Source organism: Protopterus annectens, chromosome 11.part0, assembly GCF_019279795.1.
Source record: "Protopterus annectens isolate FY-2018-M chromosome 11.part0, PAN1.0, whole genome shotgun sequence".
NCBI classification, from domain to species: Eukaryota; Metazoa; Chordata; order Ceratodontiformes; family Protopteridae; genus Protopterus; species Protopterus annectens.
The window spans coordinates 172627876-172643022 of NC_056745.1; the positions used below are offsets into that span (position 1 = coordinate 172627876).

General features: G+C 42.0%; 1 protein-coding gene across 1 annotated transcript in view; it reads left to right on the forward strand.

The window, feature by feature from the left end:
* The first annotated feature begins 510 nt into the window (after positions 1 to 510).
* The window catches only part of PARP11 (poly(ADP-ribose) polymerase family member 11), a 519323-nt gene continuing 504686 nt past the window's right edge, over positions 511 to 15147 (forward strand). The window contains exon 1 of the mRNA XM_044087183.1: positions 511 to 808. Coding sequence (XP_043943118.1) covers positions 764 to 808 — 45 coding nt within the window. The 5' untranslated portion in view covers positions 511 to 763. The remainder of the gene's footprint in view (positions 809 to 15147) is intronic.

The following is a 15147-nucleotide window of genomic DNA, read 5'->3' on the forward strand; positions in this document are numbered from 1 at the left end:
GGAATATCCCAACTTTATTAGTACACGAAATTATTTTTATTTTATTTTGGAGGTAATATGGTATCATACCTCTCAACGTCTTAGTACAAGAAATCTGGACAGAGCCAAAAATAATGTGGGGATAAAGGCTCAAAAAGAGGGGCAGCTTTTTAATAATTGCTCTTATAAATTTGGAACGTTACTAGAATACAATGTTCTGCATCATCAACGTGGGTTTTTTAAGGATTTGAAGTATAATTCAACTCCTGTGTGTTTATGTACTTCAATCCGCAGTGTTTTGCCAGAAAACCACATTTTTTTTAGGAACAAACCAAAAAATATGAGTCAAGAATGTCGGCATTCTGCACAAATCTGGGCAGCTGAGATGTAGGTGACAGCAGACATTAGCAAGAATGTCCCATCTGTGGGTGGTACAATACTGCTGTGCTGAGCTGAGCTGACTCTGGAGTTGTGGTTTTCTGTAAGAATATTTGTAGGTGTGGCTTCCGCATCCAGCGTGTCTAACCTGTGTCTGATTGGGCATCCCTAGGAAACTGAACGAAATGGAGATTACAGTACTGAAGAAGCGTCATTTCGTGTTAACCCCCTGAATATTATTTAATACCCGGTGTTTACGGTTAGACGAGCTGTCAGAATGTTATTGCGTAGACAGACCAGACAGTTCCGACGCAAGTAAATATTGAGTCTTGTTGTCACGTGAAGTACCTAAACATTTCAAGTGGTGTTGTTTTGTTTTCATTTTGCTTTCGGACATCGTAAAGACATGGAGTTGCTGGAAAACTTTCGATTTACGGCCTTCACTGACAGGGTATGCTTGTCTTGTTAGAGTGACTTGATAACAGGCAGCAGTTAACTTTTTCTGTTTTTTGTGTTGGGTACCAGAATTCTACAGTCGCGGTCCGGAAGTGAAGGACTCTGCCAGCATTAATGCTGTCACCCTTGGCCGGCAAGGGTTACACTTCTTTGGTGACAGTTTAATTTAAGGCTTATACATGATTGCATCGACAATTTAAGGCGTATACATGATTGCATCGCCATTTGTTTATTTCTAGGTTTGCGACTTAATTTCAAGCGATCAGTGCGAGTCCTTTTTTCAAGGAAACCATAACTACTATTAGTGTGAAGAACCGTGTCCCATGCTTTTACCAAAATAAAACCGTGTTATTCTAGAATTTAAAAAGTACTTATCAGATTTTTGATGTTAATGCCTTTTGAGTTGTGCTCTGAATGTGGGGAAAGAGGAGATTTGGGTTAAATTGTAGTGCAGTACTCACCCCTAAGTTTGCAAAGGTTTGGGTGTTCCCGATATGATGGACAGTAGTTGTGGGTATGGTGTCATCCTTTCCAAAGTTATGCAATACACAGAAATAAAACATACAAGTACTATTCCTTGTAAATATTAAATAAGTGCACACAAGCTAATGACACCATGTAATGTTGGTAACGTGAACTTGCAGGTAGTGATATACCATGCAAGTTCCAAAAAGCATGAAACATTGCTCAGGCACAGTGTCACAAATGACATTCTCTCTTTTTATCTGAAAATGCGACGGGAAAGACCACTTTCAGCTGAGGCGGTTTGTACCTTCCAGCAACTTTAAAAGAATCTGAAGAACAATTTGATTAAGAGCAATTAATCCTATTTCAAAAATCAGGGACAAGTCTGATAAACGGTGAGAGGTTGTTTTGAAAGCTGTATTCCTGGTTAAAATTGTAGTGAAAGTTTCCATGGAGGAGAATATAACACTCCTTGCTACTTCTGTGTAGCTTGCTACCTTTCTGGTCGATAAAAATATATACTTGCTCTGTTTTTGTTGAGGGTAGTTGGGCGGACAGTGATGGGACCGTGACTGCTGTAATAGGCTAACGACTTTTACTTGTTTGTCCATTCTAGCTGTTTGAAGGAACAAGTTTTTAATTACATTACATCAGTCAGGCATACTTTCACATTTCTGGCCAGAGAACTGCATCTTCATTTCCTAACCCCGCTGGTGAAATCTGTCATACCAAGTCTGATGTCGTCTGCTACAATTAAGAATTACAATGTCAGATAGTGACTGTGGAATTTGGTTGCGATAATACGCAAGCACCTGTTACAGCAATAACCCATGGCTGGGTGTGGGTAAATCCAGCATTAGCATACCTCTCAACTGTCCCTAATTTTCAGGGAAGTCCCTGATTTCGACCCAAATTTTAGCTCTGTCCCTCTGAATCCCTCCTAAAACTACTGACTGTGGGCAGAAAGGTGGTGAATTACACTTAATGAATAATGACAATAATTAAGAGTCAGTCACTTCTTTTACTTCAGAAAAGGTGTATTAATTCATATGCTCTGATTCTCTCAATGTTTCAACTTAATGGCACTAATATTTTAAAGGTGTCCCTGATTGTCCCTGAGTTTTTCTTGACTTTTCCCTGATTCTGTTCAAATATGTACCTGATTGGTTGAGAGGTCTGAGCATTAGCAATAACCCATGGCTGGGTGTGGGTATTAACACAATGACATTTAAGAAAAAAATTCTTACTGTTCTTGAGTAATATCTTTGTTTGATGGCTCTGTGGTGTTCTTCCACTTTCTTTTGGTGTCCTGCTGTTTTCTTGATGTAGTGTGCATGGGACTTGCATTCCCATGCTTACACAGTATATCAGTGCTTTGGAAAGGAAGCAATGGAGAAAGGAAGATCTCTTGCGTCTTTTTTTTTTTTTTTTTTGTTAAGTAGAATAAAGTTTGAAGTCTGAGCAGTTCAGAGGTAAGAGAGAGACTGGGCAGAAATACAAGGAAAATAAGGTACAGTTCTTTAGTTTTGCATAATGCATCTGATTTTCTTTATATTTCTGCCATGCCTTTCTCTTATTGATGAACTGTCCAGGTTTCAAACTTTGAACTTCTTAACCTCTTAGCTCAAGAAAACTGGAAAGCCATAGTATATTTAGGTTCATAGGTGTGTACTAGGCTAATGGCCTAGGAGCCTTTACAAGCTTAGCCCATTGGATTACCTGGCATTGTGCCACCCGATCTTAGTTCCCAGTGCCTCTGTCGAGTAAAGCCACTGGAGTGATCCCTGGGGTGAATTTTCTATTTCCCATCCGCTCATCAATATTTCTCTTGAAAAGGGCCAGTGAGGTGCTCAGCTTGACATGTATGGAAGTCTATTCCATAGCATGGGCAGCCTCTGGGTTATGAACCTGTCCCTCCAGCAGTTCTGTTGATTGTGGTAATGAGGTTGAGGTCTCTGGAGTGTGTAGTGTGGAGGGATTGGGATTTCTTTAGATGTAGCAATTCTAACAGTGGTGGTTCAGACATGGCTTTGTAAGTCAAGCAGAGATCGCCTCTAAGTAGGCGATATGAGAAGACCCAAGATCCTCTTTGTGAGGTATTTTTGCAGCCTCTCCAGTTGTTGTAGGCGTCTAGTGTGGTACATGCCAAATGGGGCATTGTACTCGATGATTGGCCTAATGAGGCATATATTAATAGAAGAAAGCCTTGGTGACTGGACTTTTTGCTATTGGTATATGCTTGATTTTACATTGAGCACACTGGTTGTGCTGTCCAATCAGTGTGCATGTTTTTGAATGTTAATGATCAGTCATTGTATAATACATAAGTTCACACACAAACTGATGGCACCATTCTGCAGTATAGCATACCTCTCAACCTCTAAGCACGAGAAATCTGAAAAAAAAAATACTGCTAGGACAGAGGTCCACAATGAGGGACAGGTTTTTAGATATTACTCTTAATTTGCAAATTTGCTAAAATAACAGATTTTGTGTCGGTATGCAATTTCAATTTTTTTGTCTTGTATCGCCTACTTAGAGGCGATCTCTGCTTGACTTACAAAGCCATATCTGACCCAGCACTGTTAGAAATGCTAGAGCTAAAGAAATCCCAATCCCTCCGCACCACACGCTTCAGAGACCTCAACCTCATTACCACAGTCAACAGAACATGCTGGAGGGATAGGTTCATAACCCAGAGACTGCCCATGCTATGGAACAGACTTCCCATACATGTCGAGCAGAGCAGCTCACTGGCCCTCTTCAAGAAAAATTTTGATGAGCAGATGGGAAATAGAAAATTCACCCCAGAGATCACTCCAGTGGCTTTACTCGATAGAGGCACTGGGAACTAAGGTCGGGTGGCACAATGCCAGGGTAATTCTATGGGCTAGGCTTGTAAAGGCTTCAGGGCGATTAGCCTAGTACACACCACTGAACCTATAATGGGCATGAGGATCATTTGCATTATAAGTGTGAATGTAGGCTCAATTTGCTAGGCTGTGGTAGGGGTTTACTACTGCATATTGTAGGGGATACTACAGTAGAATGCAAGTGATATCTTTTTTCGTTGAGGGGAAGGGGCAAGAATAGAGCAGGAGCTGTCAGTAGAGTGCATTTTGGTTGGGGGAGTTTGAAGTGAGGAAGTCAATTGGGAGAAATTGTGGAGGTTGTCAACGGTGATTTTATTATTGGTAGAGGAGGTCTACGGGGATACTTGGCAGAGTATATGTTGGACTACATTTATATCTGGGTCTGTTTACGAGAAGTTGTAGAGACCATGATTATGTCCGGAATTGCTTTTAGTCACACACCTATCCTACCATACTGTTCAACCATCCCTGATTTGGCATCATTTCTTTGCCTTTTTCCTTATACATTTTTGACGCTATGATGAAATACTAATGATTGCAGTTTTGTAGTATCACAATGCCCTCTGTTGTTTGGAAGATTTAAATGCACTTCATCTTGACTGCATGTAATCTTGCAAGCTAGCTAACAAACTGTAAATGTTTTGTATCAAACAGATTATGTTTTTATATATATTAGTTTCTGTGAAAAATATTAGATAAAAAAAAAAATAAATAAAAATGTAAATCACATAAAAATGAGAAGTTAAAATCGTATACTCACCAGCCTCAGTAGAAAGCTGAGATCCCTCATAAAATCTTCCAAAGCTAGTTATGAAAACAAAATTGCCAAAGATTCCAATGACAACCACAAGGCATTCTATAGCTATGTCAAGAATCTAAATGGTAATACTCAGATCTGCTCTGAGCTACAGCAGAATGGCACTAGATATACTGATCCCAAGGATATTGCCAATATCCTGGCAGATAGATTCAGTGCCAACTTCAACACCCTCACCCCCTAAAGGGCCCATCTCAATACTGAAAGAATGCCAAATTCTGGTAATCACAGCCACTCAGGTAAAAACCACACTGTCCAAAGTCAAGAATACAGCATCCATGGGACCAAACGACATCCCAGGCTCTGTACTGCATGAACTACAAAATGAACTGGCACCTCACTTATATATCATGTTTAATCAAAGCCTCACCTCAGGCTTCGTGCCCACAGAGTGGGGCACAGCTACAGTCATCCCACTCCACAAGGGGGTATCCACTTTGGATCCTGGGAACTACCATCCCATCAGTCTGACGAGCCTGATCTGCAAGGCCATGGAATGTATTATCATGGAACTTATAAACAAAGACATTGGCAACCTTCAAACACTGGACCCCACCCAGTGTGGGTTTGTGAAGGGCCGATCATGCCTCCTGAACCTGATTGACTTCTTCAAATCAGTCTCCAGATCCGTGGACGAGGGTAAGGTGGTTCACACAGCCTACTTGGACCTTGCCAAGACTTTCAACACATTCCCCCACTCTAGAATCATAGATACACTTAATACGATGGGCATTAATCCCTACGTCACAAGATGGGTTGCAAACTGACTTACTGGCAGAACACACTGTAAAAGTAGCCGACTCGAAATCCAACTCTAGACAAGTGGTGTACCGCAGGTTCTGTCCTGGGACCACTCTTTGTTTGGCATCTACTTCTCTGAAGTACAGGCCAACACTAAGGGACTCTGGCTTACAAATTTCGCAGATGACTGCAAGCTGGAAGCCATTATTGAATCCCCAAATTATGTGGATATACTACAAAAGGGCCTTACCGAAACAGATGTCTGTTGACAGAGCTATGGGCTCAAGCTAAATGCCAAAAAATGTATAGGTGTCCCCTTTGGGAAAAAAACACGTACCTGTGAAATACCACATAGGTGGCAGTACACTAAACACTGAAAGTGTGATGAGAGACCTAGGGACACAGGTGGACAGTGGTCTCACCTTCGAAAACCACATAGCCACAACAGTTAGAAAATCCTTCTACATGGCACACCTCATCACTAATGACTTTTCATCCAGAAAAAAGGAGGTCATTGTTCCTCTGTACTCATCCCTCATTAGACCCATTATAGAATACAATGCCCCATTTGGTATGTACCTCACAAGACATCTGCAACAGCTAGAAAGGACGCAGAAATACCTCACAAAAAGAATCACAGGCCTAAAGCAGATGCCTTATGCTGACCGACTAAAGAAACTCCAGCCATACTCTGTTGCATATCGCCTACTCAGAGGCGATCTCTGCCTAACATACAAGGCCATGTCAAACCCAGAGTTGCTGCGACATGCTACACTTAAAGAAATCCCAATCGCTCCGAGCCACACGCTCCAGGGATCTTAACCTTGTCATCATGATGAATAGAATATGCTGGAGGGATATGTTCCTGACCCAGAGACTCCCCATACTCTGGAATAAGCTGCCCATACATGTCAGGCAGAGCACCTCAGTGGCCCTCTTCAAGAGGAACCTTGATGATTGGATGGGAGATAGGAAATTCACCCCAGGGATCACATCAGTAGCCCTGCTAAACAGGGGTCCAGGAAAGTAAATATTTGTGGGAAGCAATAGCCGGGGAATCGTTTTGGCTAGGCTTGTATAGGCCCTAGGGCCGACTAGGGCCCATAGCTAGTAGCTACCTATGAACATAAAAATCATTCCAAAAAACTTAGTACCTAAAAATAACTCAACATTCAATGCATGCAGTGAGATGGTAAAAAATATTAAAACCAATTGTAACAGGCAATAGGGGCATTCAGTTAAAGAGTATATAAAGTGTATGTCATACATCATTTCCCTGAAGGGGCTTGCATAGGAGGAAAAAATGTGTGTTGGATATATAGCTCACATAAATAGCTGTATTATATGTAAAAAGGGTACTTAAAATGTAAACCTGTAGGAAAGAGGCTAGAGGTATTATTGTACCATTCTCCCCTACCTCTGTTTCATTACCTAGTCAGTGCCTTAAATTTCAACAGTGGTGCAGTGGAACAAGACTTGTTAAGTCCAGGCCAACCATGGGCATTCAGAGTCAGTTGCTAATATAATTCCCTTGGTTCTAATAACTGTACCCATGGATCCCCCCTCATTCCCTCCTTTAATCCTTCTATAACTACGAACTTAAATGTGTGACTTTCGTTATCCAAAACATGTCTTGCCAAGGCATTATTGGAGTTCCTTTTGTTGATGTTGTTATACCAGTGTTTGTAAATTCTTTGCTTCAACCTACGCTCAGTTTTACCTATGTAAAAACATGGGCACTGTTGGCATAATGCCGGGTAGACAACTCTTCTAGAAGTACAGTCAAAATTTGACCTAACTTTGAATTCTTTGCCTTTAGTAAGGAACCTGTTACAAATTAAAATGAATTTACCTTGGGAACAGAACCCACATTTCTTCATATGACATACCCAGTGCATGTTTTCTTTAGATGTGTGTTCCAAAATGTCCTTCAGGTTCCTGTCGTTTCCAAATGTAAAACCGTGTTTGTTTCCTAACTTTTCTCTCAAAGTGAGATTTTCACAAATAATCATCCAGTTTTTTGCCAATAACCCATCTGTGGTTCATACTAAAGGTAGTTATGAAATTTATGCAGTAATGAGGTCTGATCAAGTCCCCAGTTACTTCCTCCTCCACTTCAGCCCCTTTGCTTTGTATTATAAAATCTGTTGATCATCCTAAGGTAGGTTATAAGAAAAAGAAATACAATACTGGATGGTATAAACCTCCAACTTAAGTTCCTGTAGCAGTCGTCTGGGTAATCAGTGTTATGGAACATACCCAGTAAAAGTTCACATTCATTGTGGAAGTCCTCATCCGTGGTGACCATTCTAGCATCTCTAACCAGTTGCCGTTTTATCACAGATTTCTTCTGATGGAAGGGGTGGTAGCTGTTGAAATGGAGAAAGGAGTTTGAGTAAGGTGGTTTTCTAAAACTCATAGCTGTAAATCTGTGGTTATTTCTGTTCTTACTGAGGAGGACATCAAGGTAAGATATTTTCCACTATCAAATTCATACGAAAATTTCAAAAAGTTACTAGTGTTGTTGATGTGTGTTAAAAATGCTTCAATCCCTTCTACCCCACGCCTCCATAAAATAAAAATATCATCCGGGTAACATGTGTAAGTCTTAAGTCTGTCCTTGTACTCTGGATGATCTAAAACTTATTGGTACTTCCATTGGGCCATCACTGTATTAGCAAATGTTCTGCCACAAGGGGAATCCATACCTACCCCAGTTTTCTGATGGTAAAAATCACCATTAAAACCCAAAAAAATTGTTGTTCAGCACCAGCTCTAACAGCTCCTCGTATAGGTTGATGTCATGTTGTGGGACCCTTTATCTGTGTAAATAACCAGCCACCATACTAAGTCCTTCATCCTGGGGAATAATACTGTATAAATCCCGTACGTCATCATCTTCAAAATGTGTTCCGTCTGTGGTGGCTAAAAAGGACCATGAGTCTTTGTTTTTCGCTGCGTTGGACATTTTTATCCATACATTTTGCACTCGGGTATGTGATGGAATTACATCCATCAACTATAGGGCACATTGACGGGTCTGATACACTCTTGTGTATCTTTGAGTTACCAAATAACACTGGTGTTGTGGGGGAGGGTATGTGTAAATAGTTGAAAAGACTCACATCAGTTCTCCTTTCAAGTAACAAATCTTCAAGTGCCTTTGAAATGTTTTGATAGCTACAATTTAGTTCATTTTTTGAAACCCCTTGATAAGTGTCAGTATCTAATATTCTTTCCATCCTTTCATTGGACTGGTGGATATTCATCACAATGATCCCCCACCCTTGTCAAGTTTCATGATACGAACCTTTTGCTGTTTAAGGAATTTTAGTTGCTTAACTCTTCTCACTCAAATTACTCTTGTCATTGCATTGCCCCGTAAAAGCATTCCTTAGATCAAGTTCACAGACTTTCTCCTATAACCCTAAAATAGGGTGTAGACGTGGGTTAAAGGTGCTAGGTATGTAACAATTATCAGGCCTGTCATTGATCTCCCCATGTACGTGTGTGTGTGTGTGTGTGTGTGTGTGTGTGTGTGTGTGTGTGTGTGTGTGTGTGTGTGTGTGTGCTTGTATAATATATGTATTGGTCCCCTTCATAAAATTGAAATTTCATAATGTTGAATTTCATAATATTGAGACCAAAACATCTAAAACCCAAAACATTGAAAACTCAGAACATTGAAAGTGTGCTTCGTAACATTGAAAATTACAGTGCATATGTAAATAACATCCTCTCCACCTACAACAACACATAAGTAACAAACACACTTTCTACTACATTTCTGCAGGGAGGCAAGCCCCCCTGCACCTCCCCATGGGGGGCTTTGCCCCCCCACACCCCCCATAAATTAAATATTCCAACTCCAAGATCGCACCACAGTGGGAAAAAGTTAATTTTCTAAACTCACTGTACACTGAGGTTAGGAAATTAGCTTTTTTTCCACTGTAGTGGTGTATATGTGTATGTTTATATATATATATATATATATATGTATGTGTGTGTGTGTGTGTGTGTGTGTGTGTGTATATATATGTGGATATATATATATATATATATATATATATATATATATATATATATATATATATATATATATATATATATATATATATGGTTCCCATTCAGAAGCCTGAAACATCATAAGCCTGAAAATCAAAATCCTGAAACCAAAAGCCTGAAAATTCAGAATCCTGAAAACTCAAAATCCTGAAAGCCCAAAATCCTGAAAGACCAAAATCCTGAAACCACAAAATAGACATACTGATGTCATTGTGGCTTTGCTATTGTTAGCCCTGTGGTGTTAGGTCATGCGTTGGGGTCAGGTAAGTGTGCGGTTGGTTTTATTTTAGGGTTTGGGGCAGTTTAAGTGAGTTAGGGTTAGGGCGCAGGTTAGGCATGTATGCAATAGTGACAAATATTGGGGTTAGGGGCGGTTTAAGTGAGTTAGGTTTAGGGCGCGGGTCAGGTGAGTGTGCGATAGTGACGGACCTTAGGGTTAGGGTTAGGGTCAGGGTCAGTTGGTAAATATTAGTGTCTTTATAGTGACATATTAGCATTATTTGTGTTTTCAGGATTTTGAGTTTCAGGATTTTGGGCTTTCAGGATTTTGAGTTTTCAGGATTCTGAATTTTCAGGCTTTTGGTTTCAGGATTTTGATTTTCAGGCTTATGATGTTTCAGGCTTCTGAATGGGAACCATATATATATATATATATATATATATATATATATATATATACACATGTGTATGTATGTGTATATATATATATATATATATATATATATATATATATATATATATATATATATATACACATGTATGTATGTGTATATATATATATATATATATATATATATATATATATATATATATATATTAGTTATGTATAACCGACTATTGAACTAGGAAGAAACTTTCAAAACATAATTAAATAACTTCCGAAACTTACTTAAAACACTTCCGAACTTACTTTTCTGCACTTGAGAAAAGAAAAGAACAGGAAATAATGGAGTCTGACACCAAGCAGGTACAGTTACTGAGCGCTTTCATTCGTTTATTGGAGTAATTAGAACTTGCGTTTGGTTCCCAACCTTCCACCTCCTGGGTTTTTCCGCCTTTCGATCCACTTATGTCCGTGGTGGCTCGAAAGGCTTGGTCAGCTCTGGATACAGTGGAACCAACTCCAAGGAGACCTGGCAAATTCATCACAGCACCCCAGGATAAGCAGTTCCTTACCAAAGGTGTTCCTGTTGATGCCATGGTGGTAGCAGCAGCCTCCAAAAAAGAGTTAGCGGAGACCTCTTTGTCTGTCCATCCCCCTAACAAGGAGTCTAGGACAGTGGACAGATACGGGAAGTGATTGTTCGCTTCAGCAACTTTTTCTATGAGGTCACTGAACTACTTATGTCATTTTACCTGGCTTCAGAGGGATCTCCTTAAAGAGCTCGGGGATACCCTTCAAGATCCATCAGCTGAGGGGGGCTCAAGCTAAAGTAGCTTCCCAGCTGGCGACGCTTAATTCTGTAGTTAACTCCTCCATAAGGCTCATTTCCTACACAGCCGATGGTGCGAGTAGAACCGCAGGTATGGGTGTTGCCCTTAGGAGGCATGCATGGATGCGGCTGTGTAATTTTGCGGAACCCTTTTGAGCGTCATTCACCAACACCCCCTTTGATTCCTTTCTCTCTGGACCACAGGTGAAAGACACTTTGACTAGGTGTGAGCAAGAAGGCAAGACTCTCTCTGCCGTGGGAGTCCGTTTTTCCACTCCTTCTAGACTGTACCCTAAAGGTCAGAAGAGTGGCAAAATGTGGTTCCGAAAGTCCCAGAGAGCCTTGCCTGACACACGTAGCAATTTTTCCTCCATGGGCTAAGGGGGAAACAATAACAACAGACGCCGCCCTCGTGGCAGAGGGGGTCCGCAGAACCAGGGCAACAGAGAATCCTTCTCTGATAAGCCCTTTCAGCATCCCTGAAGGGTTGTCCGGTTGCTCACTCTGGAGGCAGTCGGGGGAAGACTTTCACTGTACCCAAAAGCCTGGCAAAATTTTACACAAGACATATGGGTACTGTCCATTATATCCGGAGGTTACAAAATTCCCTTCTGTCAACCCCCCTTACCATCAAGGAAACCCCTTCCAGATGTTCCACCCAAGCTGAAGGACCAAGCAGTAATAGAAGTTTCAAAACTGCTAGGAAAAAAAGAGTCATCCAGGAAGTCCCGGCAGACCAGCACGGATTCGGAACTTACTCAAGGTTCTTTTTGGTATCAAAAAAGACAGGGGACTGGAGACCAATTCTGGATCTCAGCAGACTAAACAGGTTTGTACAAAGAACAAAGTTTTGGATGGTCATGCTACAGTCCATTCTACCCTTTCTGGGTCAGGACAATTGGATATGCTCGATAGAGCTTCAGGACGCATACTACCACATCAAGATGGACAGGCGCTCCAGGAGATTTCTTCGCTTCCGTCTGGGAGCCAGTCATTACCAGTTCAGAGCTCTGCCCTTTGGTCTCACCACAGCCCCCAGGTTGTTCACCAAATGTATGGCAGTGGTCACGGCTCACCTGAGACGTCGAGGATTCCAGGTGTTTCCATATCTAGACGACTGGCTCCTCACGGCTACTACCAGGCATCAACTTCTACAAGCCAGGGACTACACAATCACAATCTGCTCCAAGCTAGGCATTACAATAAACTTCGAAAAATCTGCCTTGTTGCCTTGTCAATCTATCACCTACATAGGAGCAGACTTGGACACATGAAACATGTCCACAAGGCTACCGCTAGAAAGGGTGTCTACAATTTGTCAACAAGTACAAATTCTAATGCAGAGCAAAGGAGTCCAGGTCAGGTTCGTCCTTCAAACTTTGGGTTCCATGGCAGCAGCCATTCTTCTAATCCCTCTGGCCCGCTTCCACATGAGGATCCTTCAGTGGCTTCTGTTCACACAGTGGTCTTTCCAATAGCTGCCCATGTCTCACATGATCATGATTACAGAAGCATGGAAAAAGCACCTTTCCTGTTGGATGGTCTCTCCACTAGTGACTCAGGGCAGACACTTCACTCAGCCCCCTCCGGTAGCCACAGTGACCACAGACACCTCCCTGATAGAGTGGGGGAGGCATTAGCAGGGCAGGACAGTCCAAGGCACTTGGCAGCCTCACGAGTACCATATGCACATAAACGTCCTAGAAATGAGAGCCGTGCTCCTTGCATTGCAAGCCCTCCAGGACTCTCTTCCTTCTGGGATCATTGCAATTCAAACAGACAACATGTCAGTGGTGTGGTACATCAACAAGCGGGGCAGAACCAGCTCCTACCCCCTGTGTCGAGAAGCACTCAGACTGTGGCAGTGGGCGATTTCCTCCCAACATTTTCTGATTGCGACGCATATCCCTGGGAGGTCCAACGTCATAGCGGACAAGCTCAGCAGAGCTATCCTCATGCCTCACGAGTGGTCTCTGAATCAGGAAGTTGCAGATCTTATCTTCCGCAAATGGGGACAGCCTTGCTGAGATCTTTTTGCCACCCCCTTCAACAGCAAATGCAGCAACTACTTCTCCTTTCTTCCGCTTCCAGGTCACACACCCAGAGATGGTCTAGTCCACGATTGGCCTCAGGGACTTCTTTATGCCTTTCCTCCGTTTCCCCTGATACCGAAACTCATACAGAAAGCAATATCGTTGGGTTGCAAAATGATCCTCATTGCCCCCTACTGGCCTTGACAGATATGGTTCCCATTCCTTCACCACTACCTTCTCGATCAGCCCTGGACTCTGGACCCATTTCCAGATCTACTGATTCATCAGTCAGGCGGGTTGCATCAGTCCCTCCAAACTCTTCAGCTCACAGCTTGGTTGCTGCACTTCCAACCTTAGCCAGGCTTCCCAGCATTTCCCTGGCTGTACGTGAGATTGTCTCCTCTCACAAGTCCACAACCAGAAAAACTTATGCTAGTAAATGGAAACGTTTTTCTTGTTGGGCAGAGGCTAGGAATGTAGATCCCTTTTCAGCCCCAGTCCACGAAATTCTGGAATTCCTAGCACAACTTTTTCATTCCGGGTCCGCTTTGGCTACAATCAGGGTTCAATTAACGACCATTTCCAACTTTCATGTTGGTTTGTCAAATTCAAACATTATGTCTCATAAGCTCTGTAAAGCTTTCTTAAGAGGGACCACTCTCGTTAGGCCTCCAGTGAGAGGTCCCCCTCCTCCTTGGGACCTTAGTTTGGTACTAACTTCTTTAACTCTGCCCCCCTTTGAACCAGCAGCGTCCTGCTCCATTAAGTTTCTGTCTTGGAGAGCATTCTTTCTTGTAGCTATTACTTCAGCCAGACGCATCTCTGAGCTTCAGGCATTATGTGTTCATCCTCCATACTTGGTTTCTCATAAGGACTAGGGTTGCTGTGAGGACTAATCCTTCGTTTCTTCCGAAAGTCTGCTCAGAAAATAATTTAAACCAATCTATAGACCTTCCTGTGTTTTTCCCTAACCACACCAACAAGGCAGAGTACAAATTACACCAATTGGACTTTCATAGACAATTGCATTTTTACCTGCATAGGACTAAGGAAACAAGGAAGTCAGACCAACTATTCCTTTCCTATGCTCTAGGCAAACAAGGACTCCCAGTTTCCAAGGTGACCCTATCCAGCTGGTTGTCTCACACTATTACTTTCAACTATCAATTAAGGAACAAAGAGTTGCCCATCAAACTGAAAGGTCATTCTACTAGGGTCTTGGCCACCTCTGTAGCCTTCCAATCTAGGTTGCCCATGGATTCTATTTGTGAGGCTGCTACGTGGGCAAATCCTCATACCTTTATTTCTCATTACAAGCTAGATATGGTTTCCAGGAGCAGAGCTGACTTTGGTTCCACCGTTCTGAAGAGTCTGTTCCAATGAGCCGCCCAGGATTGTAGGTGCTAGGGACGCTGTCCCAACCAGCAAGAATAAAGGCGAGATAGACAACTTAACATAACAAAGTTATGTACCTACCATAACGTTCCATGTTAGTTGTCTTCATCTCGCCTTCTTTCTTGCGTCCCACCTTTCGTCCACCTGCCCTGTTGGACCGAGAGGAGTTCTGGTTTCACTGGCTGAGTGTTCTCTAGTTTGTTTCCTCTACTGACTTAGAGAGTATAACAGGTATGCTCAACCTATTTGTTTTGGACAGTTTTATTCTCTGGCTATGTCTGGGGGTTAGCTATTTAAAACGAGATCTGGGTAGCTATCGCTAGGCATCATGGGATAAGGGGTAGCCTCAAGCCATTAAACAGCTCTCAAGCTGTAGAAGATGGCCGAGTTGGAATTGAGGATCTGCTCCGATCCCAGCCAGCAAGAAAGAAGGCGAGATGAAGACAACTAACATGGAATGTTATGGTAGGTACATAACTTCTTTTTAAGCATGAAACATGTCACAACAAAAC